The 26,649-nt window shown below is 45.0% G+C and overlaps 1 protein-coding gene across 2 annotated transcripts; it reads right to left on the reverse strand.

Annotated features, from left to right (window-relative positions):
* Window positions 1-227: 227 nt before the first annotated feature.
* On the reverse strand, window positions 228-18,544 carry LOC147010905 (transcriptional adapter 2-beta-like). Of its 2 annotated transcripts, none has more exons than XM_085859533.1 (4): window positions 18,379-18,544; window positions 9,208-9,397; window positions 4,258-4,437; window positions 228-3,621 (listed from the first exon to the last, which is right to left on the reverse strand). In XM_085859533.1, the coding sequence occupies exons 2-4, from the start codon at window positions 9,382-9,384 to the stop codon at window positions 2,476-2,478; spliced, it is 1,503 nt and encodes a 500-aa protein (XP_085715659.1). In that variant the 5' UTR covers window positions 9,385-9,397; window positions 18,379-18,544; the 3' UTR covers window positions 228-2,475. The 2 variants fall into 2 exon arrangements, with proteins under 2 accessions (XP_085715659.1, XP_085715660.1); XM_085859534.1 differs by lacking the exon at window positions 18,379-18,544 and adding an exon at window positions 18,071-18,322.
* Between the last annotated feature and the right edge of the window lie 8,105 nt (window positions 18,545-26,649).

Genomic DNA, 26,649 nt, shown 5'->3' on the forward strand with positions numbered 1-26,649 from the left:
ATATATCAGTATATCAAATTCAATCAAATTTGATGCTCACAGACCCTGTCCATGTCCTTATTTCTCAAGAATGTATGGGGTAAGGTGTTCTAAGAACTCTTTCGTTCATTTTTCATTTGGAAGCAAAATCTCATGAAGTGCTTTACAAAGAAGGAATAGGTAATTGAGGGGGAGGGAAGAGACTCTTACGGTGGGATTTTAGGAGAGATAATGACAAAACAAACGTATTTGCTGATTAATGCTCATTGCTTTATTTCGAACAGGCACACAGGGTTCAAAGGCAAAACTCAAGTCTGAGATAGAAGGATTTTTTTTTACAGAGGATCTGTGTGCTCAGTCACACATGCAAGGCTTATGTTCTTAAATAAAGAAAGGCTCATCAGTCGTGATTATACAACAATCGAAGTGAAACAATGTTTCCACAACAAGGATTAGTCTAAACAGTGGAAGTCATTGATAAAGTGATTTCAATGTGCCAGGGATCCCGGAAGCAGGTGGGATCCCATCTGCAGAGACCCCTGGCCCGTGGAGAAACCATCCGTGGTCCCAGGACCTTTTTAGTGGACCCCGGGAGCAGGTGCGATCCCTTCCGCGGAGGTCGCCCGGCCATGGGAAAACACCGTCTGGGTCGAAGATCGTGCCTGATCGAAGTCAAAGTGACGTGGTCATTTGCATAAGCTGCGCTTGCTTTTTGTGCAGCGAACAGAAGCGCACCCACTTTGGCTGACTTGAGCAGAGCATTGGGAATGCAATTTCCCAGATTACACGAGCTATATCTGCTCAGGAGCAACTGAAAATAAAACAGCAGCTTCCCCTCCCCCCTCTCCAATCAAGCTTCTCGCTCATGGTACATGCAGAAAAAAAGGATAGTTTACCCACCCCGAAAGGAACAATGGAACACTGATTGTGCAATTTCCCCACACACCGAAAAGGCATAGATAATATGCATACATTCAACTGTAGACAGTTTGAACGTCACAATAATTGTGAAGTACGTATATGTATTTTCAATGACTGCCGAGAACTCGTAGTGATGAGCTCGCTTAGCAAGCTATAGACGTTATACGGTATTTCTTTTTAAAAGGAGAGTGAAGCAACAAAATACGAGTGAGAAGGGTGCAAATTTGAGCAAAATGTACGAGATCCTCACTTGGATTATCGTGGAAAACTGATGAGTTCGCTTAGCAAGCTATAAACGTTATACGGTATTTCATTTTAAAAGGAGAGTGAAGTAACAAAATACGAGTGAGAAGGGTGCAAATTTGAGCAAAATGTACGAGATCCTCACTTGGATTATTGTGGAAAACCTGGTGGACGAATCTTGGTAAATATGAGCTTATGGCCATGCACGTCCTCACTAACCTCACCGATCCAACCACACCGAAGGGGAAGGGCTGGCTGAATGGCCGAGGCCCTCGAGGTATGCAGACTTGCCTCTGAGCTGTCTAGCCTGGGTTTGAATCCCTACCCAGTTAAACTGTCACCATGGTGTTTCACATGGAGGACTGAGGCAAGAATGTGGTGCGCAGTCTATCAGATGGATGTTAAACTGGGCATCCTATCTGCCAGCATTAGCTGGTGGATGTTAAAGATCCCACGGTTTCCTTAGCGAAGAAGAGGTGAGCTATGATCGGCATCTTGAACAAATTACAAAATCCTGCTCTCACCTACATGGGGCACCAAATCAGCAGCACAGCCGTGACCCCAGCAAATGATGCTACCCGCAACCATGTGGTGCATACGGAAGAAGAAGACCTAAATGGACGAGAGATACGCAACAAATAAATGACGATTTTGACAACATTAACTGATCGACAAAATGCTGAATATATCCAAATTTTCCCTGAGTGGCAAGTCGAGTGAGAAGAAAGAGAAAATACTTGGACACAGAAATAACTCCATTTAACAGCCATGTAGGAAATTCACCCACACGTTCTGAAAGAGAATATCACAGCCGAGCAGTAGTTTTAAACTTCAGTAATCATCCAAGTGGAGACCGTAAAGCTGACCATATGCTGGAGTTCAAACATATTGATCAGAAAAGTATCCAAAATAGAAATAATATTATTAATAATAACAACAACAACAACAACAACAACAACAACATAACAGACCATGCTTGTGCCGTGCTTCGTTTGTCTGACTTCTGAATTTATATCCTCCGCTTACAATCAAGCTTCCCAGTTCCTGTTTAGAATTAGGAAGGATTTGACCATCAAACTTAGGACACCACCTTTGAACCAGAGAAACTCTTGTTTTAAAACGTGGTTAGATACGGACATTGAAATTATAATTGTTAGCTTCAATGCATTTTAATCAAGATGGTTGTATGCATTGTATACAACGCACAGCAAAACGAAATGGCAAAATCAGTTTCCAATCTGCCGGGGCGATGCAAGAACAAGAACAGCAACAACAGTCAACAAACCAAACTGGAAAGTCAAAAGGTGGAACAAAAACCTGATAATTAAGCCTTCAGGCTGCTTGTCGTGGTCCATACCATCGATTTCTGACCAAAAATCGCTGAACTCGCTTCCACTGCTGCCGATCCAACCCCACATTTCCAGTGCCGCTCCCCCCTCCAGGCCTTCCTGGTCCTTGCAAAAGCAGGGTTGCTTTGGTAGTGATGTATTGGCCAGGAGCAAGGCCAGCCACATCACACACAGCCTTTTCCCCCATAGACAAGAAATCCCAACTCGCAGCTGGGAAGGCATTCGTTGATGGTAATGAGAACGTTGATGCAAATGTGGCTAAGGAGCCTTCAGTAGTAGTCAAAGCATCGGCTGGCTTGGGGGCTCGCTGAAGGCGGGCAGCAGCCTCAAATCCAGCCCCGTCTGTTACAGTAGTCACGCCGTGGCGACGCCACCGTTGAAGTTCACGGACCCGTGTCCGTAAGGCACGTTCCCGTCGCAACATTTCTTCAAGCTTGTCGAGTTCTTTACACGTAACTATACCGAACAACGCTGGCAGCCGGGTACGAGGCTCCATGGGAAGCGCTCTACGGGTCTCACAGCTTCCATTCATTGACACCAGTATTCCAGAAGCTGCAGATGTGTTTGCAGCTGTATTTCCACAGAGTTTAGCTGCCTTTCGACTATCGGTTGAAATTGCCGAGGTGAGGCCAGAAATCGAATTCCCAGTGGCATTGGCTCCTGCTTTCCCACTTTTTCGTCCATCGAATGAAGTCTGAGTTAGACCAGAATTGGTTGTGCTGTTTGACTTGCGGCTCTCCACCGACAGTTGAGAAGACAAGCCAAAGCTTCGCCCTGTCGAATGCCCAAAAAATGTATCTATCAGTCCATAATCGAGGGCGACCGCTTTGCGACGGTGTCGCTCTCGTAGGCGCTGTACATACACGCTGGCAAGAGCTCGTTTGAGTTCCATCTCCAGGTCGTCCTCAGTGGCCGGATCAAAACATAGCGAAGCCACCAGCGATTCTGCCCCCGGATCGGGCTCTACGTCAAAATCTCCCCGAAGAGGAGCAAACCCAAGTGCACCTTGCTCTAAAGATGAGAGGTTAAGCTGCTCAGGCGGTGATGATAAAGGCAACTGGGAAGCTGTGTTGTGGTCATGAACCCGGCTTGTGACATGAGGTGGGAGACAAGCTTGGCCCAAATTACCCTGAGAAATAGAAGAAAAAAAATTACAATGGATGACTTAACAGTTCATTTGGGTCATTGATCGTATTGTGAGTAAAATGGACAGCCAGACGATGCAGTGTGCATTTATAAATTCAAGAGTCACAAAATAACAAAATAAAGAATAAATATGACAAATGAGCAACTAAGGACGACCTGTGCTTGCAGCGGCAATTAGCACGTCTTTATTCGCGTCATATACCGCAAATAAAACCATAAATTATTAACGAACTCACAGGGAGGCAAAAAGAAGCATTCAAATAAATAGGATATAAACTGGAGGATGAAGGTGGGAGGGAGAGAATGTATGAAAACGAGAAACTCATGATGACAATACAAGAGTGGAAATAGTGGTAAAGGTTCTACAAGTCAGGAAAGTTGACTGATGAGGATCATATAAGAACCGTTGATGCAAGGATCAACTTGATGGAGGAGGCAGTATATGCAACAGTTCAAAATGATCTTCTCACGAGGGCCGCAAAAAGGAACATACATTGACCCCCCCCTCCACCACAGCCACCCCAAAATTTGCAACCAGAAACTTTTGCTTTGTTTCAAACTAACGACACCCTGGTAGAATGTACCACGACTATGATGCATTCTGCTTTTGCACACGTGCCTCGATATACACTGCAAAGAAATGCGCAGCAACGTCGCTGGCAGAACGGGAACCTCCCATAGCTGCGGCTGCACCTTCCCAGTTTCCCAGTCCGTGCTGTTCCACGGCCTCAAGGAGGAGTTCCTCCTCATGAGCACCCCAAGGCATTGGTCCTCCTATTAAGGGAGCAAATCCACCATCCTGAAACAATAAAATGCTTTTAAATGAGTGAAAAAATTATGGGCACTTATGGTCAGACATTTTTAAATGACACTGGATGCTCTCCTGTTACAATGTATGTTGATGAACAAACAACTGAAGACGCCGTACAGATGTACCTTATTAGTTTATCATCGTCAGTTAATAATGAAGGAACAGCTTATTTAAATCGAATGTTATATGTTGAACACGATGGACCATCTACTTATTACATATTCAGATGATAATATGGGAGAGAGGAGCATTAAACTTATCAGAGTAGAAACTAGAACGGCACCCAGTAGAGCAGATACCTTCGCCAGCCTGAACAGTTTACTTTTATATCCCACTGATAGGCTGGATCTAGATCCGGACCCCAGCCAAAAATCTAATCGGCTTGTTCTTGTCATCTAACCCAATTCATCCACAAAGTTTCATCTGAATCCACTTATAACTGTTTCAGATAGCGTGCTGTATACTGTATCGTTTTTTGGTCTATCTCTCAATGGTGAAGAATCACTTAAATTACCTACCATAACTTCTGACCTTTGACTTCTTGACCCAAAAATCTAATCAGTTCATCTTTACATAATTATACATTCTTGTACCAGTGTGATTTAAATCCGTTTAGTTGTTCTTAAGTATCACATTTTTACCTTTAGGACTCCTTACGGGCCGGATTGTTTTTTTTAATGCCGTGAACAAACTTTGGTACATACTGGGTGGTGAACGTTGTGGTCAAGTTTCATCAAAATCGTGTGGGTAGTTTCAGAGATGAAGTTGTAAGTGTTTGTGGATGGACGGACGGACTGACGATGCGCCATCCCATAAGCTCCCCAGAACTATGTCACAGTTGAGCTAAAAATGAGGGTCGAAGGGGGTTTACGGGGAGAAGGGTGGTTTCCCCCCAAAATATGTATTTGCTTTCTTCTCAGAAACAACACACATGATTTTGATGAAACTTGACCACAACCTTCATCACCCGTGATGTACCAAAGTTTGTTCATGGCATAAAAAATAAAACATTCATAGGTATTTACTTTCTTCTCCGTTAAATATCTTGTGGGTTATCCATGCCTATCAGTGGGTCCCTGGTTTTCTTTCCAGCCGCTACCAAGTGAGCGCCCAGGGGTATTGTCCCTATTTTTACCCTCGCCGGAGGAGGGTATTGCATTTGGATCCATTTGTTTGTTTGTTTGTCCGCACAGAATTTATTGCTTTTCTCCGCAACTGCTTGTCAGATTGAGATGAAATTTTCACCATCGGAGCGACTCCTCAGATGGAATGCTTTATTGATAATTATGACGTCATAGGTCACGTGGTGTCGTAGGTATGTTGGAAAAACGGAAAACCTTTGGACCTCTGTATCTCTGAAACCGCACCAAGGAAATAATTGAAACTTGGCACGTGCCAAGTATTCCTCATGGGGAATAAGTGGGATATTTTTAAATGACGTCATAGGTACCTTTGCTATGATGCCATAATTGCATATGTAGAACACTACATCCGATCAGTTTGAAATTTTTTGGGGATCGGGGAGATCGGGGAGAGGGTGGAGGGGAGGTGGGAGGGTCCTGGGGGGTATGGTCCTCCTTTTTTGTGGGGGAAAAAAAAGAGTCACCACAAAATCCTTGAAAAAACAAAAAATGTACTGTATATTATTATTTGTCTGTGGGCTTGTTTTGTGTTAGTGTGTTCGTTTGGCTTCTGCACACATGAACAGCCTGACTTAATGTCTTGAAAACTGGTCATTGTACTCATTGACCGTAAAAAAAAATTCCAGCCCCTTGCACTGCCACACCATGTGTCGTCACAGCACCAAAAAAGGGATCAAATCTTGGACTTGGTTGGAGGCTTGGGGCAGGTTCTTCACTTGTGTGGAGAAAATATATATATGGAAGCCGTCACTATAATCGCTCAAAAGTTTTTGCATGTTAAATGTTAAGAAGATTTTTGAAATTTTGCATGTAAAAAACAATATGGCTGCTGAACCACATAAATGATGATGTCATCAATTTTTTTCCGCCATACAATTTAGCCCTATATGACCCTGAAAAATTTTTTCATACTGATTGGATAAAGCGTTCAACGTATACAATTATGACATCATAACCAAACCACCTACGACATCATCAAAAAATCACATTCTCCAAGGGGAGTACTTTTTCCGTTGGACCAACATGGCTGCCACACAATGTGATCCATGATATAATTATCATAAAAACATTCTACACGAGTAGTCACACCTATGGTGAAAATTTTGGGTCAATCGGATAAGCAGTTAGAGAGAAAATTAGCATGAACAGACGTACGTACGTACGTACGTACGTACAACCCGAAAACATACTATGATGCCACCAGCGACTTCGTCAGCAGAGGCATAAAAACAAATTTTGTACAACTTTATTCGGCTTTCATGGTGACAGGTCACAAATTAAAGGAGGCACATTAACTGTTTATTGTTATACCCCTATAGACACAAAAGTCAATAAAAATGGATCATATAATAATGGATATATCAGCCAGTGAAGTGATGCAACTTGGAGTGATTTTGTAAAGAAGTGTAAAGACTTCTAAATAACATGATTGTAAATAAAAGAAAAAAGAAAAAAAAAATATATATATATATATATATATATATATATATTTGCATATCGCACTCGATTTCATGCCAGACCGCTTACAGGCAAACACTCCAGACATTAAAAACATCAAATTCAGAGTAATTGTTGAAGAGGAGTGTTGAATAACTGGTGTCCCTTTAAGTTGACAGAGCAACATCACTTCAAAATTAATAATAATAATTTTTAAAAAAAAATTTTAATTAATTTTTTCGATAGAAACTAACGATTTTTCCCTCTCCCAAAATGTAGCCAATGTGGTTAGTAAAAACTCAGAGTGCACCCAAGAGAATATGAGATCCCAAAGCTTCAAGGAATGCCTTAATGGCGTCACGCTCGCACCATCTGGACGAGTATGTACCCACTCCCTTGATTTCTGGACCTCCCCCCTCCCCCTTTAAAAAATAAACCTGGATCCACCCGTGAATAATGTGGTAGGTTTTAACCCCAACTGTAACCGTAACATTAACGCCAGTGTTAATGAACAGGGTGGACCTCAAATGCCATGCTAACCCCTTCATTAATCACAACAGTAACCTTAATCCTCACCCTAACTCTGCATTGTCAGTGCTTGATTATTCAATATCAACACAGTAGCACATACACTCACTTTGCACATGATCATTTATCAGCAATATCAAAGAGAAATAATAACGACAGTACAGTAGACTACATGTACTCTAATGCAGCACAACATGGTGTGTCCATCGGTGAGAATAGTCAAAGTAGGACCCTATTTGAATAGTTGGATTCCAATTGGCAGTTATTTGCATTGGTGAAATCTGACTGTATTATACTGTTACGTGTGTGTGTGTGTGTGTGTGTGTGTGTGTGTGTGTGTGTGTGTGTGTGTGTGTGTGTGTGTGTGTGTGTGTGTGTTGAGGGCGGGAGGGAACCCCTAGTTACAACTGTTAAGATAGTAAGGTCCATGTGCTCGAGTAGGATAGATTCTTCCCTTGTAAACAGGGACAGGTTAGGTTAAATTCATCCTACTTTATGTGCATCGAGGAAGGCGGTGGTGTTACCGATAGAGGCTAGCACAGAGTTAAGAGTGTAAATTGTATTCACCTTCCTGTCAGACAAGGTCAGGCAGGTATGGGAGATAACTGAGCGAAAGACTCAATAGCGCTTCGCACATGGACCGGTAAACCTCCCGTGGGTCCCGCCCTGGTAAATTGAGCGGTCTGCATGGCAGCCAGGCCACCACACTGAAACATGAGCATTGATTAGTGCTGAGGATGGTAGTGCGCTATTAACGGCAAGGCCGCAGTTGGGCGGTGTGAACACCCGCCCCTGGGACATCGGGTGGCCAGTCGCCGGGTCTGCGGGGAGGGATAAAGCTGGGCAGCGCACAAGTGCAAGTGCAGTCAGTCAGAGCTGTGTGCAAGCGACACATAAAATGGGTCTTTGGAGTTGAGCCTGCAGCACGGAGATGGATTTGGTAGGGCAAGGCTCGACATCCGTGCAGTATGAAGACCGCTACGAGACTTCCCAAAATATTTAACTGTTCCCCATTGTCCAGAGTGAGTAAGTGAGTGGGCGCCATAGTGGAGTTTAGGTCTACTGTATGCCACAGTGTACAATAACATTGTGTCATCCCTCCCCCCCCCACACCTCCCTTTTTATGTTGTCTTTGCAGATCTCTTGCCAACCTGTCTCATTTCTTACAATAAATTATTTTATTTATCAGGAAGTGTTTGCCATATTGTTCCACCTCCCGCATGTGGGAAACCATTTACGTATTTATTTGGCGATCCTGGAGGAGGCCCAGATCGGGTAAAGTAAACCCCTTTGTGGATATTTAAATAATAGCGAGAAGGAGCCAGCAGTCCGCTCGTGTCGACTCCTAACAAAATCGGTCATCCTCAAGATCAGATCTTGGCTTGGAAGTTTGGCATTAGCGAGGACCATCCATGCGACAATACTATACCATGTATAGTGCTGACACTTTTTATAAACAAATCAATTAAATCACGTGATTGAATCCTGGCCTGAACAAGCATCATTTCAGCTCCCAGTGGACTAACCATTATTTGTTACCAGTACCGGCTTTTGCTCCAGCCAAAAAAACAGTCACGTAAGTAGTATCATTCAAGTCTGTTGAAACAAATGATTATGTGAAGGTCCATCACAAAAGTATTACCCTACTGACCTCCCAACGATAGGAGTGTATCCGGCGGTGGGTACCAAGCTCAGCTCCAGCTGAAAAGCATTCAGGGCACAGCACCAGCCCAGCACACTCATTGCAGCACAACCTTGGCCCACACACCTCCGCCAGGCAGTTTGCACAACACTTGCGAAGTCGCATCTCGCCGTCACTGGCAAACATCACCGTGTAAGTCCTGTAGCACTCACCACACAAGTGCACAGTTGGTACATAATTCCACATTTAATATATGAATTTATATAGAGTAGGCTGGCAGGATGGCCTAGAGGTATGCACACTTGCTTCAAAATTGTCTAGCCGAGGTTAGAATTTTGGCCCAACCGGTCATCCCTGTGTTTCACAGGCAGGGTGATTCATCAATGTATGTACCGTCCCTCCGATGGACGTTAAACGGGAATCCCATCGGCCAGCATTTGTTGGTGGACGTTAAAGATCTCATGGTGTCCTTCACGAACAGTAGGTGAGCTATTGCCAGCACAATGGCCACATTCCAAATCCCTGCCCTAACTAGTTGAACGTCAGGCCTGGCCAACCAGTTCGTGAAGACTAGTGCCAAGTTTCCCCCGACCAACCCCACAAGGAAAGGTGGGTTAATAGTGGCTGAAGAAGAAAGAGAAGTAGAGGAAGAAGTGATTCATCAATGTAAGTGCCGTCCCTCGGATGGACGTTAAACTGGCGTCCTATCTGCTGGCATAAGTTGGTGAAAGTTAAAGATCTCAGGGTGTCCTTCACGAAGAGTATGCAAGCTATCGCCAGCACCATAAACAAATTACAAATTATTGGCCGAACTACTACTGGGAGGGCAATGGTAAACCACTCAGTATAACCCTTGCCAATAAATTGCTTCTGCAGCACCATCACTTTGAAACAGTATGGTGCGTGTGTGTGTGTGTGTGTGTGTGTGTGTGTGTGTGTGTGTGTGTGTGTGTGTGTGTGTGTGTGTGTGTGTGTGTGTGTGTGTGTGTGTGTGTGTGTGTGTGTGTGTGTGTGTTTTCTTTATTCTTTCCACCAGTGTTTTACCTTTTTGTGCAGTTAAAAAAAATGAATTACAAAAGAAAAAAATTGAAAGGTAGGAAAAGAGTATTTCTGTTAATGCTGTTACCCATACAAGTCACTATGAACAATATACTAGCGATACCCATGCACATGCACGGGGTAGCAGTACAACATAGCTGGTAGCAGACGACAGGCCGTACACGGGGAATGACAAAAATACGCATTGTGCAAAATGCAAGTGGTACTATGGAACGCCAAGACTTCCCAAACATTGTCGGCATGTCCGCTAAGTGCCACAGCAATTTCATAGGGATCGTGTGACGGCGAGCCGCGTTTTTAGTGTGCAAGCTTGGTATTATAATAGAGATGGGTTGCAATAATAAGTCTGATGGTGGAAATACAAAATATTGTCAAACATTTGAATGGAGATATTGTTACGAATTTGGAAGCTCACTGCACTCAACATTCAGGTCCTGATAGAACAGTTATATCGGTAAGTGTGTGTTTATAGTTAGGGCCCCCTACCTGTGTCTAACGGGAATTACATGTGTGCGCTGCGGAGTTTCGTTTACAACAAATCTCCTTCACTTCACTTCACACACCCACACCATTGCCCACGTGCGTTCGGCCACGTACGTGGGCAGAGATTTCCATCGCCTCAGACCGGGACTCCGCCCAGGAAGGCAGGGGCGTGCCCCTTGTCCAATCACGCCACAGAAAGCGACTTTCCCACGGCACCCCGGCCAATGGGATTGAGATTGCCACAGAGAGTGACTTTCCCATGACACCCCCTCCAATGAGGGTGGAGAGCGCCTCAGACAGCGGTTTGCCGGTTGGAGAGCACGGTACCTGGAGCTTGGAGCAGCATCGTGTTGCGGGTTTGAGTCCCGCCGAGCCGGATCGTCGAAGACCACACAAGGTGGACAGGTCCAAGCACAGGCTCTGGTCTCCAGCTCACCTGTCCTCGAGCTGGAAGCCTTCAATAAAGACCCGACGGGTCCATTTCTGTGTGTGTGTGTCTGTGTGTGGGCCCGTCTTTAAGAAGCAACTGTATAAGTGCTTTTGCTTGTACATTAACTGCACTTCTTATAGTCGGATAACTCTGCTCTTCTGTGTTCCCCTCCTGGCCTATTGTAAATAAATATCCCTTTTGTTAAATGTATCAGCTCGTTTCTGTGTTTCTTTCATTGGCTTAGCACGGTGCATGTTGGGAAATTGGGAAACGGTAAATTGTGAATTTGGTCCGGCGCGGCTCTGGTAACTCTGCTCGGTTACGCCGGATCCGAGCTGTTACCCGCGACTCGGATCGAACAGAGTCGGCCGAGGGTGTGATTTCCCCGGTAGCTTTGCCGCGTGGATACTTAGGTATATTGAAGTTGGCAATTAACCCTATTCCACGTGGCCGAATTATTGGCGATTCACGGTCCTGTAAGGGACCCGTGCCTTTCGGAGTTCTCCGAGGAGCACAATCTAAATTCCGGGTGTTTGGTGGAGCCGACTCTACTGCTCTACCTGGCGGTCGTGCTCGCTACCGGCACCCGGCTTCACAACAATATGAAGTACCGTATACATAAAAGTGATCCAGGGGGTGTAATGGCCAATTGAGGCACCATCGAGGCAGTCACCATCATGATGTTTCAGGAACCACTAGAAGGTAAGACCCGTCGCTTTTGCTAACAGGAATATCAATCTTTGTGTAATTGCTAAGAAAAAAAAACGGTTGTTTTTAATGGGAGAAAAAAAATTTGGCGGTGTATAGATACCGGCCTAGCCTCCTCTTCTCTTCCTTCTTTTGATCAAACTGTCAGGGGTACGTATTAGGCATGGGCCATGCCAGGAAACAAACTCTCCTCACGCGTGTATGTGCAGCACGTCATATGCGTGTTTATGTTTGTGTGCATGTGTGTACGGTGTACGTATGTATTGCTGTGCTGCGCACATACATCGGAAAATTATTGACAGATGGACGAACACAGGGACGCACGCACGCACACAGGCAGGCACACCGTGACTGAGCTCCTATTATATTACACATATTATAGATTACAACCTGTTGGTGCTCACCTCCTTTCAAGATCCTACTAAGATAGGAATTTGGAATTTGATTAGGGCACAAGCTTAGAGCAAGCGGCCTAGTCATATTGAAAGGCACTGCAGCATCATTAATGTCCACTAGTAAATGCTAGCAGATGTGATAGCCAGATTAGCATCACTAGAATTGAAACATAAACCATTAAAACTGGAGTGATAGAACTGTTGTTACCTCCACCACCAAAGGTGAAGGTGTTTTCACCCCTTTCTGTCTGTTTGTGTACAGGATATCTCAAAAAGTTGTGGACGGATCCGGATGAAATTTTGTGCACAGGTTCGGTGTGTGACAAGGACGAACCGATTAGATTTTGATGAAGATCCGGATCCGGATCCGGATCTGACTACTAGAATTTTAAAAGTTATTCTTCACCATTGAGAGAGAGGGCCAAAACCGATATATAGCAAGATATTTCAAAAAGTTGTGGACGGATTCGGACAAAACTTGGAGGACATGTTGCGTGTGTGGCAAGGACAAATTGATTCCATTTTGGTGAAGATCCAAATTTGGATACGAGAATTATTTAATTTCCAAAGTATTTCCAAAGATATATTTCATGATATTTCAAAAATGTATTGGGCCTGATATGTTCTCATTGATCAGATTTTGCGTGGTGGAGGTATAAGCTCTACTGATTGCCCTTCTAGTTCAAATTGCAAGTATGGGTCAGAATATGGACCAGACGTTTGTCATTTGGGTTCATCAAGGATACAGACATTATCTGTTTTTTTTCTTTTTCTAACAAATATGAGTGATATTTATTATATATAATCATGAGAGAATATTGAGAGCAGCTCAACAGTATGACAACAACAGTTTCTGAGCATAACATAAGCAACAGTTAACAGTTTAATTGTATTATGGGTGAACACTGCCTTATACTCAAACTCCCGAAAATGAACTAAATATTTCAACATGAATGCAATTTCTTGTTCGTATCATCTTCTATCTATAATTCCAGCAATCTCTGTGTGTGTGTCTGCGACCACCGTTTCTCGACAACCGCCGGTCCGATTGAATTGAAACTTGCCAGGAATATTACCGGGGACCTGAGCATGTGCCTTTTCAAGATTTGATATTAATCAGACAAGCGGTTCCCAAGTTACGGCCATTTATCTGTCAACCAATGACAGGACAAGGTGCTATGACGTCACGAATAACGTCAAATGCTTCCTCTTTAAAAAAAAAAAATATATATATATATATATATATATGATGTCACAATTGACGCTGGGACCTGAGGATGTGCCTTTTCAAGGTTTGATATTAATCGGACAAGCGGTTCCCAAGTTACGGCCATTTATCTGTCAACCAATGACAGGATGCGGTGCTATGACATCACAAATGACGTCACAATGCTTCCTCTTTTTTCTTTTTTTTAATATGATGTCACAATTGACACTGGGACCTGAGTATGCGCCTTTTCAAAGTTTGATATCGTTCTTCTTCATCCGTTTCAGCTGCTTCCCAAGTGTTTCCCAAGCTATGGCCATTTATGATACGGTTGGTACGATATAATTGAAACAATGCCCCAATCCAGTTTTAAAAAAATTTTTGCACATACGGCCACGCACGTACGGCCACGCACATACGGGCACGCACCGACGGGCCCACACTAGTGACTTTAATAAACTAGAACGGTACACGGTAGAGCGCAAACCTCTGCCAGGCAGAACAGTTTACGTTTTGTATCCCACTGATAGGCCTAATCTGCATCCGGACATTCATCAACATCTAATTGGCTTTTTATTGTCATCGAACCAACTCACCCACAAAGTTTTGTCATTATCTGTCTTCAACTTTTTAAGATATCATGCTATTTATCGTTTTTGGCTCCATCTCGCAATGATGAAGAATGACATGAAATTTAACAAAATTCTGGATTCGGATCCGGATCCAAATTCACGCTGTGGAAACCAAGGCTGATCGGCCTCATCTGTATCCGTCTCCTCTCCGGCCTCACGTTGGAGAGAGAGATAGGTGAGAGAAGGGTGAGAGAGGGGTGAGAGAAGGAGAGGGGTGAGAGAGGGAGGGGAAGGCAGCATTGGAGGGGGGGCAATATGAGAGGAGGGGAAGGGAAGCTGATAAAACGGACCCCAAAAGCACCATTTTCTTTTTAACCTCCGGGTTCTATAAAAAAAACACCAGGCGGGATAATCTAAAACTCAGGATATCTACCTGGCAAAGGCCTGCCTACATGCATGCTCGCACATGCGGTGACCGTTGCGCTCATTCCGGTAAGCTCACTCAGAATCTTATTCGTACATGCTGCACTCTGGGGAAGCCGTTATAAAATCAAAACTAAACCGTCAGTCCTTAACAGTTCCCTTAACAGAGGAGTAGGGGTGGCGGAAGAGGGGGAGGGGTGAGAGACATGGATAGGGTGGGAGAGGGAGCAGGGGGAGAGGGGTGGGGGAGAGAGGAAGGGGAGAGGAAAGGGAGGGAGAGGGGAGGTGTGGGAGTGGGAAGGGGTGAGAGGGGTGAGAGAGGGAGAGGGGTGAGAGAGGGAGAGGGGTGAGAGAGGGAGAGGGGAGGTGTGGGAGTGGGAAGGGGTGAGAGGGGTGAGAGAGGGAGAGGGGTGAGAGAGGGAGAGGGGTGAGTGAGGGAGAGGGGTGAGAGAGAGGGAGAGGGGCGAGAGAGGGAGAGGGGCAAGAGAGGGAGAGGGGTAAGAGAGGGAGAGGGGTAAGAGAGGGAGAGGGGTGAGAGAGGGAGAGGGGTGAGAGAGGGAGAGGGGAGAGAGAGGGAGAGGGGAGAGAGAGGGAGAGGGGAGGAGGAGGAGAGAGGTGAGGAGGAGGAGGAGGAGGAGGAGAGAGGGGAGGAGGAGGAGGAGAGAGGGGAGAGGGGAGGGTGAGAGGGGGATTCCGGCAGATGTGACATCCAGTTTAATGTCCAGATGGCACACACATTGATGAATCTCCCTGCCTGTGAAACACCGGGATGAATGTTTATAGCTGGCTTGTGATTCAAACGCTTAGAGCGAGCGTGCGTACCTTTCACCTATCCTGCCGTGATGTGGTGATTCATTGCTTTGTGACAAATGAAAGCATTTTTTACTCATCGAAATCATCTAATTTATTTTGCCTTCCTAACTCCAAAGATGTCCCCAAGGAGTACCACACCGCAGTATCACCATGGAAGCTTGTAGAGATCGAATCTTGAAGAGCGCTCCAAGCAAGCACTCCAACAAAATGGTTGAAGAAATTTTTGAAAAGGAAATGTTTACTTTTTTGTATGTATATATCTATGTCGAAGTGATGGTCGTATAATGAAAGATCATCGCACAAAAAGGTGAAACGTCGAAATAAAATTGCACATTTTCAACGAGCGAGCCACCGCCTGAAGGACTGCATGACAATATGGGGCAAAATGCCGGTGAGTATGGCCTGAACCTTGTTCAAGTCAATCGATATATTCAGTGACAGTGTGGATACTTTTGCCATGTATGGCCATGGCTTAGACACGAACAACCAAGCAGCTTGTATAGTGCTCGACAGGTGGCTTAAGCAATCAACGAAATGGTTGATTAGGAATGGCTGGCTTGGTAAGCGATTAGCAATCACTGATCAGTCCTATAAACACCATGCAACTGGAGAATGTCAAGCAATGTCTGAATTGGACAAATGAACACTTTTTTTTATTTTTTTAGCAGTCAGAACTGCTGCTGAGGTCAATTAAGAAGTTTAAATTTTAAAATTTGGCTCAGATTAAGAGATTCTCAAGGTTATGGCATGTGCGGAAATGAAATAAAGCCACAAATGCTGTCAATTTATAAACATTGCAATGTATCCAGTGATTCGTAGGTATGCTGATCAGGCATTCGATGATATAGGAGTGAGGAAAGTGAAAACAAAAACTTTATCGTTAAGTAATTGTTGCAGCCTGTTCCAACTTGAGGCATTGTTGAGCAGGCCGAACAAAATGGCGAATTAAGACCCCAGCGATGAAACCGAGGATGCGCCTTAAGACCCCATCAAGGAGATCGAGGTGGCTGAGGATGCGCTTGATAAAGGAAATAATTAAATAAGGCCGTTAGTTATCTTCAAAAGGGGTGTAATTAATTAACCCAAACACTAAATTTTCATTAATGCACTCTCTTGGAGTTCCCATGCAAAGTTTCACGCCCCAAGGTTTCATGGCTTTGGAGTTATGGAGGAGACACGCACACCGACTGACTGACGGAAGAAGGGGAGTGAGAGACATGGAGAGGGTGGGAGAGAGAGCAGGGGGACAGAGGGGAGAGGGGTGGGGGGGGGAGAGAGGGGAGAGGGGTGGGGGGGGGAGATAGGAAGGGGACATTTATTATTAGAGATGTGACTACGGTATAATTTTGTGACCTCTACATATGCCACTTTACTTTCCATCTCTTTAACATTCATCTTCTGCTGTTAAAATTATTTCACTTCCTTCCCCACTCCCCTGTTAATCTTCCCAAATCATCCTCCTAACTGTTAATTTATGTTCCCACTATTCCCTCGTCAGCCCTCACACAACTCCCCAAACTTCCCACTATTCACATAACATACTACTATTTATTACTTTATCATCCCACATTCTCTTGCCCAGCCTCCCATAATCCTCTTGTCCATCAGCCCAGATTTTCCTTGTCCATCCTCCCAGATTTCCCTTGTCCATCCTCCCAGATTTCCCATCCAGCCTTTCAACCCATCTGTCTATCCATCCACTATTTCCTTGTCCATCCTCCATTTATTCCCCTGCCCAGCTTCCATTTATTCCTCTGCCCATGCTCCCACATTCCTCCATCCAGCTTACCCCATTCCCCCATACATCCTCCCACATTCCCCAATCCACCCTACCCCATTCCCCCATCCATCCTTCCACATTCCCCCATCCATCCTTCCACATTCCCCCATCCATCCTCCCACATTCCCCCATCCATCCTCCCACATTCCCCAATCCACCCTACCCCATTCCCCCATCCATCCTACCCCATTCTCCCATCCATCCTCCCACATTCCCCCATCCATCCTCCCACATTCCCCAATCCATCCTCCCACATTCCCCAATCCATCCTCCCACATTCCCAAATCCATCCTCCTACATACCCTCTTTTTCTTTTCTCACCTTTACTTCTCAGTTTGGTCCCCCTACCCACCTACACCTACTTCTGGGGGGGGGGGGGGGATGAGGCAAATATATATTTTGTACCGTGGATAATAATTCCCCCCTGCTCGGAAAACTACTTACAATGTGTCACGTGTCCAGACCAAAAAGAGGACGTCATCGTGCCCCCCCCCCTCGCAAGGGGGGGGGGATTGTTTACGTAATTAACCTGACCCTGGGTAACTACCAACATTGTAAGTAAACTTTGGTGGACATCATCTCGACTGTTTTGTTTTTTTTTCATGATTTTCAGATGTACATGATCGATACAGTGAATTGCCTTATTAAATGTATGGTAGGATGACAGACAGTTCATCACGTATTGCCAGAGAAACACATATCACATAACATTGTCACTAACAATTATACCATTTATATAAGATTGTCCAAAATAATAACGATTGGTAATTAATAATTGTGTTGGACGCATGGGAGAGATGACACGAGAAAAAAATGTTCGTAATGCACACTTTAATATCACAAATTAACGTTGAATCCCCATAATCCTGCCTGGTTTCCTCTCAACCCACTGAATGAAAAAACCATAAAATAAGTTAAACATTACAATCCACAACACGTAAGATTATTCACTTTAACAAAACAATAACAATGAACTGCCTAATCAAAGCTATTGTAACTTACGGCTTAAAATCGCTTAAGCTTCCACATGAGGCCTGCTCTCGGCTAGAATTACGCGTGACGTCACTGCGTCGAGGAGCAATTGCGTCACTTCCGCTAATGCTGGCAGACATTTTCGAGGTACTGTACCGTACTGATTACAGTACAGTACTTCCAAAAACGACACAGACTCGACGTTGACTTCACAAAAATATGTCCCGTTTGTTATTTCATCTCAGCCATTAAAACTTGAGCTTAATATCTGCATCAAAATCTTCGTTAAAACGGGCCGAATCCCGTGCGATGTCGAAAACTACGGGTCGAGCGGGTACTTGGTCTTGGACGGGTGACTTCCGTGGAAGCTTGGGTCCTTTCTGCCCAGGGACGGCAGGATTGCTCGACGTAGTCGCCTATTAGCCGTCAAGTCGTGGGGTTGACCCCTGTTGTGGCGCCGAATGCGAGACAAAGCTGTCGTTCCGACCCAATACCGGTAGGTGGCGCAGCATCCTGGAGTACGTCCGCTATATTGACGTGTCCGTGTAAAGAGCATCAGCTCGATAAATTTCTACATGGCAATGGCTTTAGTACTTGCAAAGATAAATAAGTGGATCTAATTAGCAGCTTGAATGCGGATAAAGCACAGGCGTGACGGGCCAAATGGCCTTGGGCTTAATTTTGCTTTTCATACTATGACGTCACTTTGAATCGTTGTGATGACGTCACTTACCCAAAATTTGATGAGCTCATTTCGTTTGATGTCTTCTTCTTTGTTATTTTTTAACCATACGATATCTTGACTCGAGGAATAGTGAGGTGAAGGAAAGTTACAGTGAAATGGCGAGAAAACGAGAGAGGAGAGACATTGGTGATGATCACACAAGGAGAGGCAAGGAACTTTGGTGCAGGAGGAGGCCATTCGGCCCACCATGCCTGCGCTACACCACACCCGAGAACATCACCCATCCACATGCAAGCTCCCTTCGAGTCCTGCCAACATCCCAAAACCCTTCCATCTGCAATGCTTCTGGCTACCTATCCAATTCCAATTTAAACCTACGCGTATCCTGTTTCTGCTGCCACAACCTTTCTGGGGAGACCATTTCATGCATTAACTCCTCTCTGAGTGAAAGACCCCTACCTTATTACTGTCCAAACGTAGCTGTCCTCTTCTTTATTTTCAGGTGATGGTGCCCCGTCCCATCACTGTCTATCCTGCTGAAGGGCGGTCATTATAAAGGCGACTACAGCTTTGTCCTTCTTGCTGAATGTCTCTTTTTATCGATGTTGGGTGCAATAATGGCAGTGTTTGACAGCTCCAAACTACATGCATGGTCGGATGCATATGGAAGGGGAGCAATCAATGATCTGTCAATCTGTCACCCTCTCTGCCCCCCCCCCCCCAATTATAAAGCTGCATAGTTCAGCAGTGCTCCTGCCATGCCAGTGAGTTTATATTCAGCTGAGTCATCAGTCATGAAATGCCTTTTGTTTTCTCATGCAAATGCTTAGTGTCCTTTTGATGGCAATTCTTCTGAAATCTGAAGATCTTCTCAAACACCCTGTGCTGGCTGAGACATAAACCGGGAACCCAGGGGGGTCAGCCTAGCTGGAAAGTTAACCAATTTGCATGTATATACCAATGGTCCATGTGCATGTCGATGTAAGGAAATGGACGTCTGCCGGGCACATTATGGTGGGTGTGGTCAGAAGGGCCATTAGAAAGGGACCCAAAAATTGAGCGAGATCAGCTCTGAGTTAACCTGATGAAACCTAGTGGAAAATGTTTGGCATAGTCCCAAATATCATGTATGACTACTGCCAGACATTTTCAGTGGTGGGTGTTCCTGCCAGATTACATAACCAGAACCCCAAAATTGAGCTCGATCTTCTTCTTCTTCTTCCTCTTTCGGCTTGCTCCCGTTAGGGGTCACCACAGCGGATCAACCGTCTCCATTTCGCTCTATCCTCCACATCTTCCATTGACACTCCAACCACCCGCATGTCCACCCTCACCCCGTCCATGAACCTCTTCTTTGGCCTTCCTCTTCTCCTCCTGCCTGGCGGCTCCATCTTCAACATCCTTCTCCCGATATACTCCGTTTCCCTCCTGTGCACATGTCCAAACCATCTCAATCTCGCCTCTCTCACTTTGTCTCCAAACCGTCCTACCTGCGCAGTCCCTCTAATATACTCATTCCTTATCCTGTCCATCCTCGTCACTCCCAACGAGAATCGCAGCATCTTTAACTCTGCCACCTCCAGCTCTGCTTCCTGTCTTATTGTTAGTGCCACCGCCTCCAAACCATACAACATAGCTGGTCTCAGTACCGTCTTATATACTTTCCCCTTCACTCTTGCAGCTAGCCTTCTGTCACAAATCAGTCCTGCAACTCTTCTCCACCCACTCCATCCTGCCTGCACTCTCTTTTTCACTTCTCTCCCACACTCTCCGTTACTTTGGACAGTTGATCCCAAGTATTTAAACCAATCCACCTTCCCCACCTCAACTCCTTGCAACCGCACCATACCACCACCCTCCCTCTCATTTACGCACATGTACTCCGTCTTACTCCTACTGACTATCATTCCCCTTCTCCCAAGTGCATACCTCCACCTCTTGAGGCTCGCCTCAGCCTGCTCCCTACTCTCCCTACAGATCATGATGTCATCCGCGAACATCATAGTCCATGGAGACTCCAGTCTGATCTCGTCCGTCAACCTGTCCATCACCATTGCAAACAGGAAAGGGCTCAGAGTCGATCCTTGGTGCAATCCCACTTTAACCTTAAACCGCTCCGTCATTCCTACTGCACACATCACCGCTGTCACACTGTCCTCATACATATCCTGCACGATCCTCACATACTTCTCCACCACACCCGACTTCCTCATACAATGCCACAACTCCTCTCTTGGCACCCTATCATAAGCTTTCTCTAAATCCACAAACACACAATGTAACTCCTTCTGGCCTTCGCTATACTTCTCCATCAACATTCTCAAAGCAAACATCGCATCAGTGGTGCTCTTTCCTGGCATAAACCCATATTGCTGCTCACAGATCGTCACCTCTCCTCTCAACCGAGCTTCCACTACTCTTTCCCACAACTTCATGGTGTGGCTTAACAACTTTATCCCTCTGTAATTTCCACAGCTCTGCACATCACCCTTATTCTTGAAAATCGGAACCAGCACACTTAATCTCCACTCCTCCGGCATCCTCTCACTTTCCAAGACTTTATTAAACAATCTGGTTAACAACCCCACTGCCATCTCTCCTAAGCACTTCCATGCCTCCACTGGTATACCATCTGGGCCAACCGCCTTTCCACTTTTCATCTTCTTCATAGCAGTCCTCACTTCATCCTTACTGATCCACCCCACTTCCAGATTCACTATCTCCACCTCTTCCAACCTTCTCTCTCTCATTTTCTTCATTCATCAGCTCCTCAAAGTACTCCATCCACCTTCTCGACACACTCTCCTTGCTCGTCAGCACATTCCCATTTGTGTCCTTTATCACCCGAACCGGCAGCACATCCTTCCCAGCTCGGTCCCTCTGTCTTGCCAATCGATATAAACCCTTTTCCCCTTCTTTTGTATCCAACTTCTCATACAGCTCATCATATGCCTTTTCCTTGGCCTTTGCCACCTCTCCTTTTGCCTTTCGCCACAACTCGTTGTAGTCCTGTCGACTTTCTTCATCTCTCTGACTATCCCACTTCTTTTTCGCCAACCCCTTCTTCCTTATACTTTCCTGTACTTCCTCATTCCACTACCAAGTCTCCTTATCTTCCTTCCTCTGTCCAGATGTCACACCAAGTACCTTCCTCGCTATCTCCCTCACAACTTCTGCTGTCGTTGCCCAATCATCCCACCCATCTTTACCACCATCCAACGCCTGTCTCACCTCCTCCCTAAATTTCACGCAACAGTCTTCCTCCTTCAGCTTCCACCATCTGGTCCTTGGTTCAGCCCTCACTCTCTTCCTCAACCTCACCTCTAAAGTCATCCTACAGACCACCAATCGAAGGCTGTCGAGCTACACTCTCCCCTGCCACAACCTTACAGTCACTAATCTCTTTCAGGTTGCATCTCCTACTTGAGATGTAATCCACCTGTGTGCACTTTCCTCCACTCTTGTATATCACCCTGTGTTCCTCTTTCTTCTTGAAATACGTATTTACCACTGCCATTTCCATTCTTTTTGCAAACTCGACCACCATTTGCCCTTCCACATTTCTCTTGTTGAGACCGTACCTCCCCATCACCTCCTCATCCTCTTTATTCCCTTCCCCAACATGTCCATTGAAATCTGCTCCAATCACCACTCTTTCATCCTTGGATACACTCTCCACCACTTCATCTAACTCACTCCAGAAATCTTCTTTATAATCCATCTCACACCCCATATGTGGAGCATATGCACTGATGACATTCATCATCACCCCTTCAATTTCCAACTTCACACTCATCACTCAGTCAGACACTCTCCTCACCTCCAATACCCTCTTGACATAATCTTCCTTCAGGATTACCCCGACACCATTTCTCCTCCCATCCACACCATGGTAGAACAGTTTGAAACCACCTCCAATGCTCCTAGCCTTACTCCCCATCCACTTGGTTTCTTGTACACACAGTATGTCCACCTTTCTTCTCTCCATCATATCAGCCAACTCTCGCCCTTTGCCAGTCATCGTCCCAACATTCAGAGTTCCAACTCTCACCTCCACACTTCTACCCTTCCTCCTCTCCCACTGCCTCCGGACTCCCCTTCCCCGTCTCCTTCTCCTCCTTCGCCCAGCAGTAGCACAATTTCCACTGGTACCCTGCTGACCACCGGTACCGGTGTCGGTCGTTGGTAACCCGGGCCTCGACCGATCCCGTATGGAAATTCGTTTTGTTGTCCGCATAATGATTTGGCATAGGATTTTACGCCGGATGCCCTTCCTGACGCAACCCTGGTCGCCTCTTACGACACACAGGGATATGGTACACCTATTCTAACCGGGCCCAGTACAACTGGTGCTCATTTCGCTGACCTCGGAAGGATGGCAGGCTGTCAACCCCCTGGTGTTTTCGACTTGGTTTATATATACACATATATATACATATATATATATATATATATATATATATATATATACATACATATATTAATTCAGTGTCCCAACGGGGCTTGAACTCAGGACCTTTTGGGTCCCAAGCCACTGCCCTAACCACTGCCCTAACCACTGCGCCAACACCAGGCTTTGAGGCGCCAACAAAATTGAGCTAGATCAGCTCGTGAGTTAACCCGGTGGAACCTACTGGAAAACATTCGGTATAGTCCCAAGTATTAGGAATGATCACTGCCAGACTTTTTCAGTGGTGGGTGTGCCCACCAGACACCCCCGAATGCCCCCACCCCAAAAATTGAGCTCGATCAGCTCGTGAGTTAACCCGGTGGAACCTACTGGAAAACATTCGGTATGGTCCCAAGTACCAGGAATGGTCACTGCCAGATATTTTCAGTGGTGGGGTGTGTCCTCCAGACACACCCCGAATGCCCGCACACCCAAAATTGAGCCAGATCAGCTCGTGAGTTACGTTGATGAAACCTCCTGGAAAATGTTCAGCATAACTCCCTGTATCATGAATTTTCAGTGGCGGAGTGCACGTGCCTGCCAGACACCCTTAAATGCCTGCCCTCCATTGAGCCAGACGGAATTCTAAGAATAAGCCCAATGTATCTCTTGATTCTGTGGCATTGTTATTTACTCACAATTATCAATATAGCATGTATTTGACCAAGCCTGAACCGAGACAACATTAAGGTGCCAGGCATGTTACTTTAGATGTATTACGTTTTGTGACACTTTTACCGGTATATGTGTCAGTTTTAAAATAAGAATCAAGTAGTCAAGTTCTCTTTGCACTGCAACCCAACTTATTTTATTGAGGATCAGAGTCATCAACACATCCAAGAAGATATTCGACGCAGTCCGAGATGTAAGTTTTGTTACTTAAATTGCTCCCCCATAGATATCATGCTGCCACCTATTATCTCATTAATCAAGCTTTAAAACCTTAAAGATTTAAGAGAAGTCTCTCCTTTGTGACTATACTCAAAATCAGTGTGTTTATGGTGGTGCAAAGCGGTACATGTACATGTACATCCCTTTGAATCCATCAGGTACGGGTATGTTACCAGGATAGTGCAGAGGCCTAATCACAAACAACATAGGATTCACCTAACCCTCACCCTCCTGCTGATGCTGTCCATCCATCATATGGAGGGCCACTTGTCCATTAATTCGGCCTACTTTATCGACTGATATAGATATTTCAATGAACCTTATGCAGCCAAGGTTACTCACACTATATACGACAAGTGGAGCCTATATGCTTAGGTCTACGGTCATTAATTTCAAAGCGAAACAATGAATGTATACTCTTTTCTTGATTGAGGGAAATGAAGGCATATGAGACGCCACGAGGAGGAGTGATGTAAGGAAAACATCGGCCATTTTGGAGTTAATGCCATATAGCACTATTTTAACACTTACCCTATCATCCGAGCCTATCATCACTCCTCCTCGCGGGGCCTCATATTTTTTGTCTGACTGGACCATTATGATCATTCTTGTACATGTTACTGAAGAATTTCCCTCAAGGTAAGCTAATATGCCCATACTATGATAAATGTCAATTTTGATTCCTCTCAATTAATATTCACTATTACTGTAGTCATTTCTTTTTATAATGGGTGTTAGTAAAAGTGTGGCTCTGGGGATTTTTTAATTCAATACATTATTCTATTCTTTCAGCTTTGGATTAACGACGTCACCCAGGAGGATGACTTAAGAAGAGCAGGGTTCGGAAGAATCACCCAGGAGGATGGATCCAGAAGAAAAATGTGCAACTTCAGAAGAGCAATGTTTGGGAGAGTCAGCCCAAGGATCAAATCGTTCATCCACTATTGTCAATCAAGCGGTAAGGGGAATGAAACTTAATTTGCACATTCTAAAGCACTGAGAAGATACCACTCACCAAGCCACCAGAGAAATCTCCTCTCAAAATGTCTACTGAGTTAGCATAATTTTGTAACTTCAAAGACAGAGGTGAAATTCGGAATTCCCATAACCAAATGTCAAACATCATTATGCCTTCGCCACAAATTTATGTTTTCGGGTTGTCCGTCCGTCCGAGTCTCGCTATCGTGATGTCTTAATAACCGTTGAAAGGATTTTCGTCAAACTTTTTACCTGTATGCACTTGGAAGAAGAGGCAACATGATTAGATTTGGGGTTATGAGATCAAAGGTTACAGGTCCATTTATTTGCACAGAATATCGATTCAAACATTATGCGGTTGCCGAGCTGACAGTTATATCCACATGTGATCATATGGTCCCTGGACCATTTAATTTTTACTCCACATTAACGGACCCTATTTTCATTCCAGAACAATGATGCTGAGGGTGTTTCAAGCTGCTATATCTGTCACAAGTGCACAGAAGAGGACGGCAAGCTGAGAAAGTTCAGTGACAGGACATGGACAACAGTAAAGAATGCTGCTGCCTTGCGTAAAAATTTGAAATCTGACAAATACTTTGAGGTCACACAAAAAGATTTTGATAAGCAGTGATCACGAATCTACAGTCAGCTATCACCCTTCTTGTCATAAGCATTACATAGCAGTGAAGCGTCTGAAAGAACCCCTGCCACCTAATGATGAACCATCTGCCAAAAAGGCTTCTATCCAAACAATATGCTGCAGTGTCCTTCCCAAGTCTGATCAGCAGGGCCTGTTGAAAGGGACTTGTATTTTCTGTGGCAAAAGCCAGAAGAAGAAAAATGGAAAAGAGGAGCCCAGACTGAAGATAGCGACAGTTGCCGGTTGTGAGTCACTTTGCCATCAGGTAAAGTCTTCTAAAAACGAACGTATCAAGAGTCTCATTCGGAGTGGCGTGGACCTGATCGCAAAGGAAGCAGAATACCACAAATCCTGCCGTGTCCAGTTCCTGAGGGAGACTGATGATCAAGATAGACCCAATGAAGGGAGCTCGTCTCAGTCCTACCACAAGAGAGCATTTGCATCTCTGCTTTCATATATCCAGAATGAGGTGGTAGAAAAGCAACGATCTGTGATAGTTAGTGATTTACTTGGCATGTACAAAGAGGAGTACACCAGTGTCGGAGGAGATGGGGCAGAGGTTCAGGCATACACAGCTCAAAATCTTACCAGGAAGGTAAAAGACCATTTCAAAGAAGATATCGCAATAAAACTGGCGGACCATCGGAAAGGCAACTTCATCTATAGTTCTGCTCTTCCAGAAGAGGATGCCAAGGCTCGCCTTCATGAGGATTCTAAATGGTATGAACAGGATAATAAGTTAAGATGGGCCGCTCTCCATCTTAGATCTCTGATTATGCAGCTCTCGAAGACCAAGACCCCAAATCCTGCAACAGTACAAAATTTGAAGGAATGCGCTGCAGAGATACCAACACAGCTGGACCTGTTCTTCAGATGTCTCCTTGGTGGCATGACACCAACTTTCAGTGGTGCACACAAGGTTACAGTCGACAGAAAGGTAACTGCAATGGCATCGGATGCCA

This window comes from Eptatretus burgeri, chromosome 16 (genome assembly GCF_056783735.1).
Source record: "Eptatretus burgeri isolate ZD-2024b chromosome 16, Ebu_testis_v1, whole genome shotgun sequence".
Lineage (NCBI taxonomy): Eukaryota > Metazoa > Chordata > Myxini > Myxiniformes > Myxinidae > Eptatretus > Eptatretus burgeri.

Coding starts and splice junctions, on each gene's coding strand:
- LOC147010905 (XM_085859534.1), bottom strand. CDS start 18,180: ATGTCTGCCAGCATTAGCGGAAGTGACGCAATTGCTCCTCGACGCAGT. Junction 4,438..9,207: donor TACACTCCTATCGTTGGGAG/GTCAGTAGGGTA, acceptor TTATTGTTTCAG/GATGGTGGATTTGCTCCCTT. Junction 3,622..4,257: donor TCTTTGCAGTGTATATCGAG/GCACGTGTGCAA, acceptor TCTATTTCTCAG/GGTAATTTGGGCCAAGCTTG.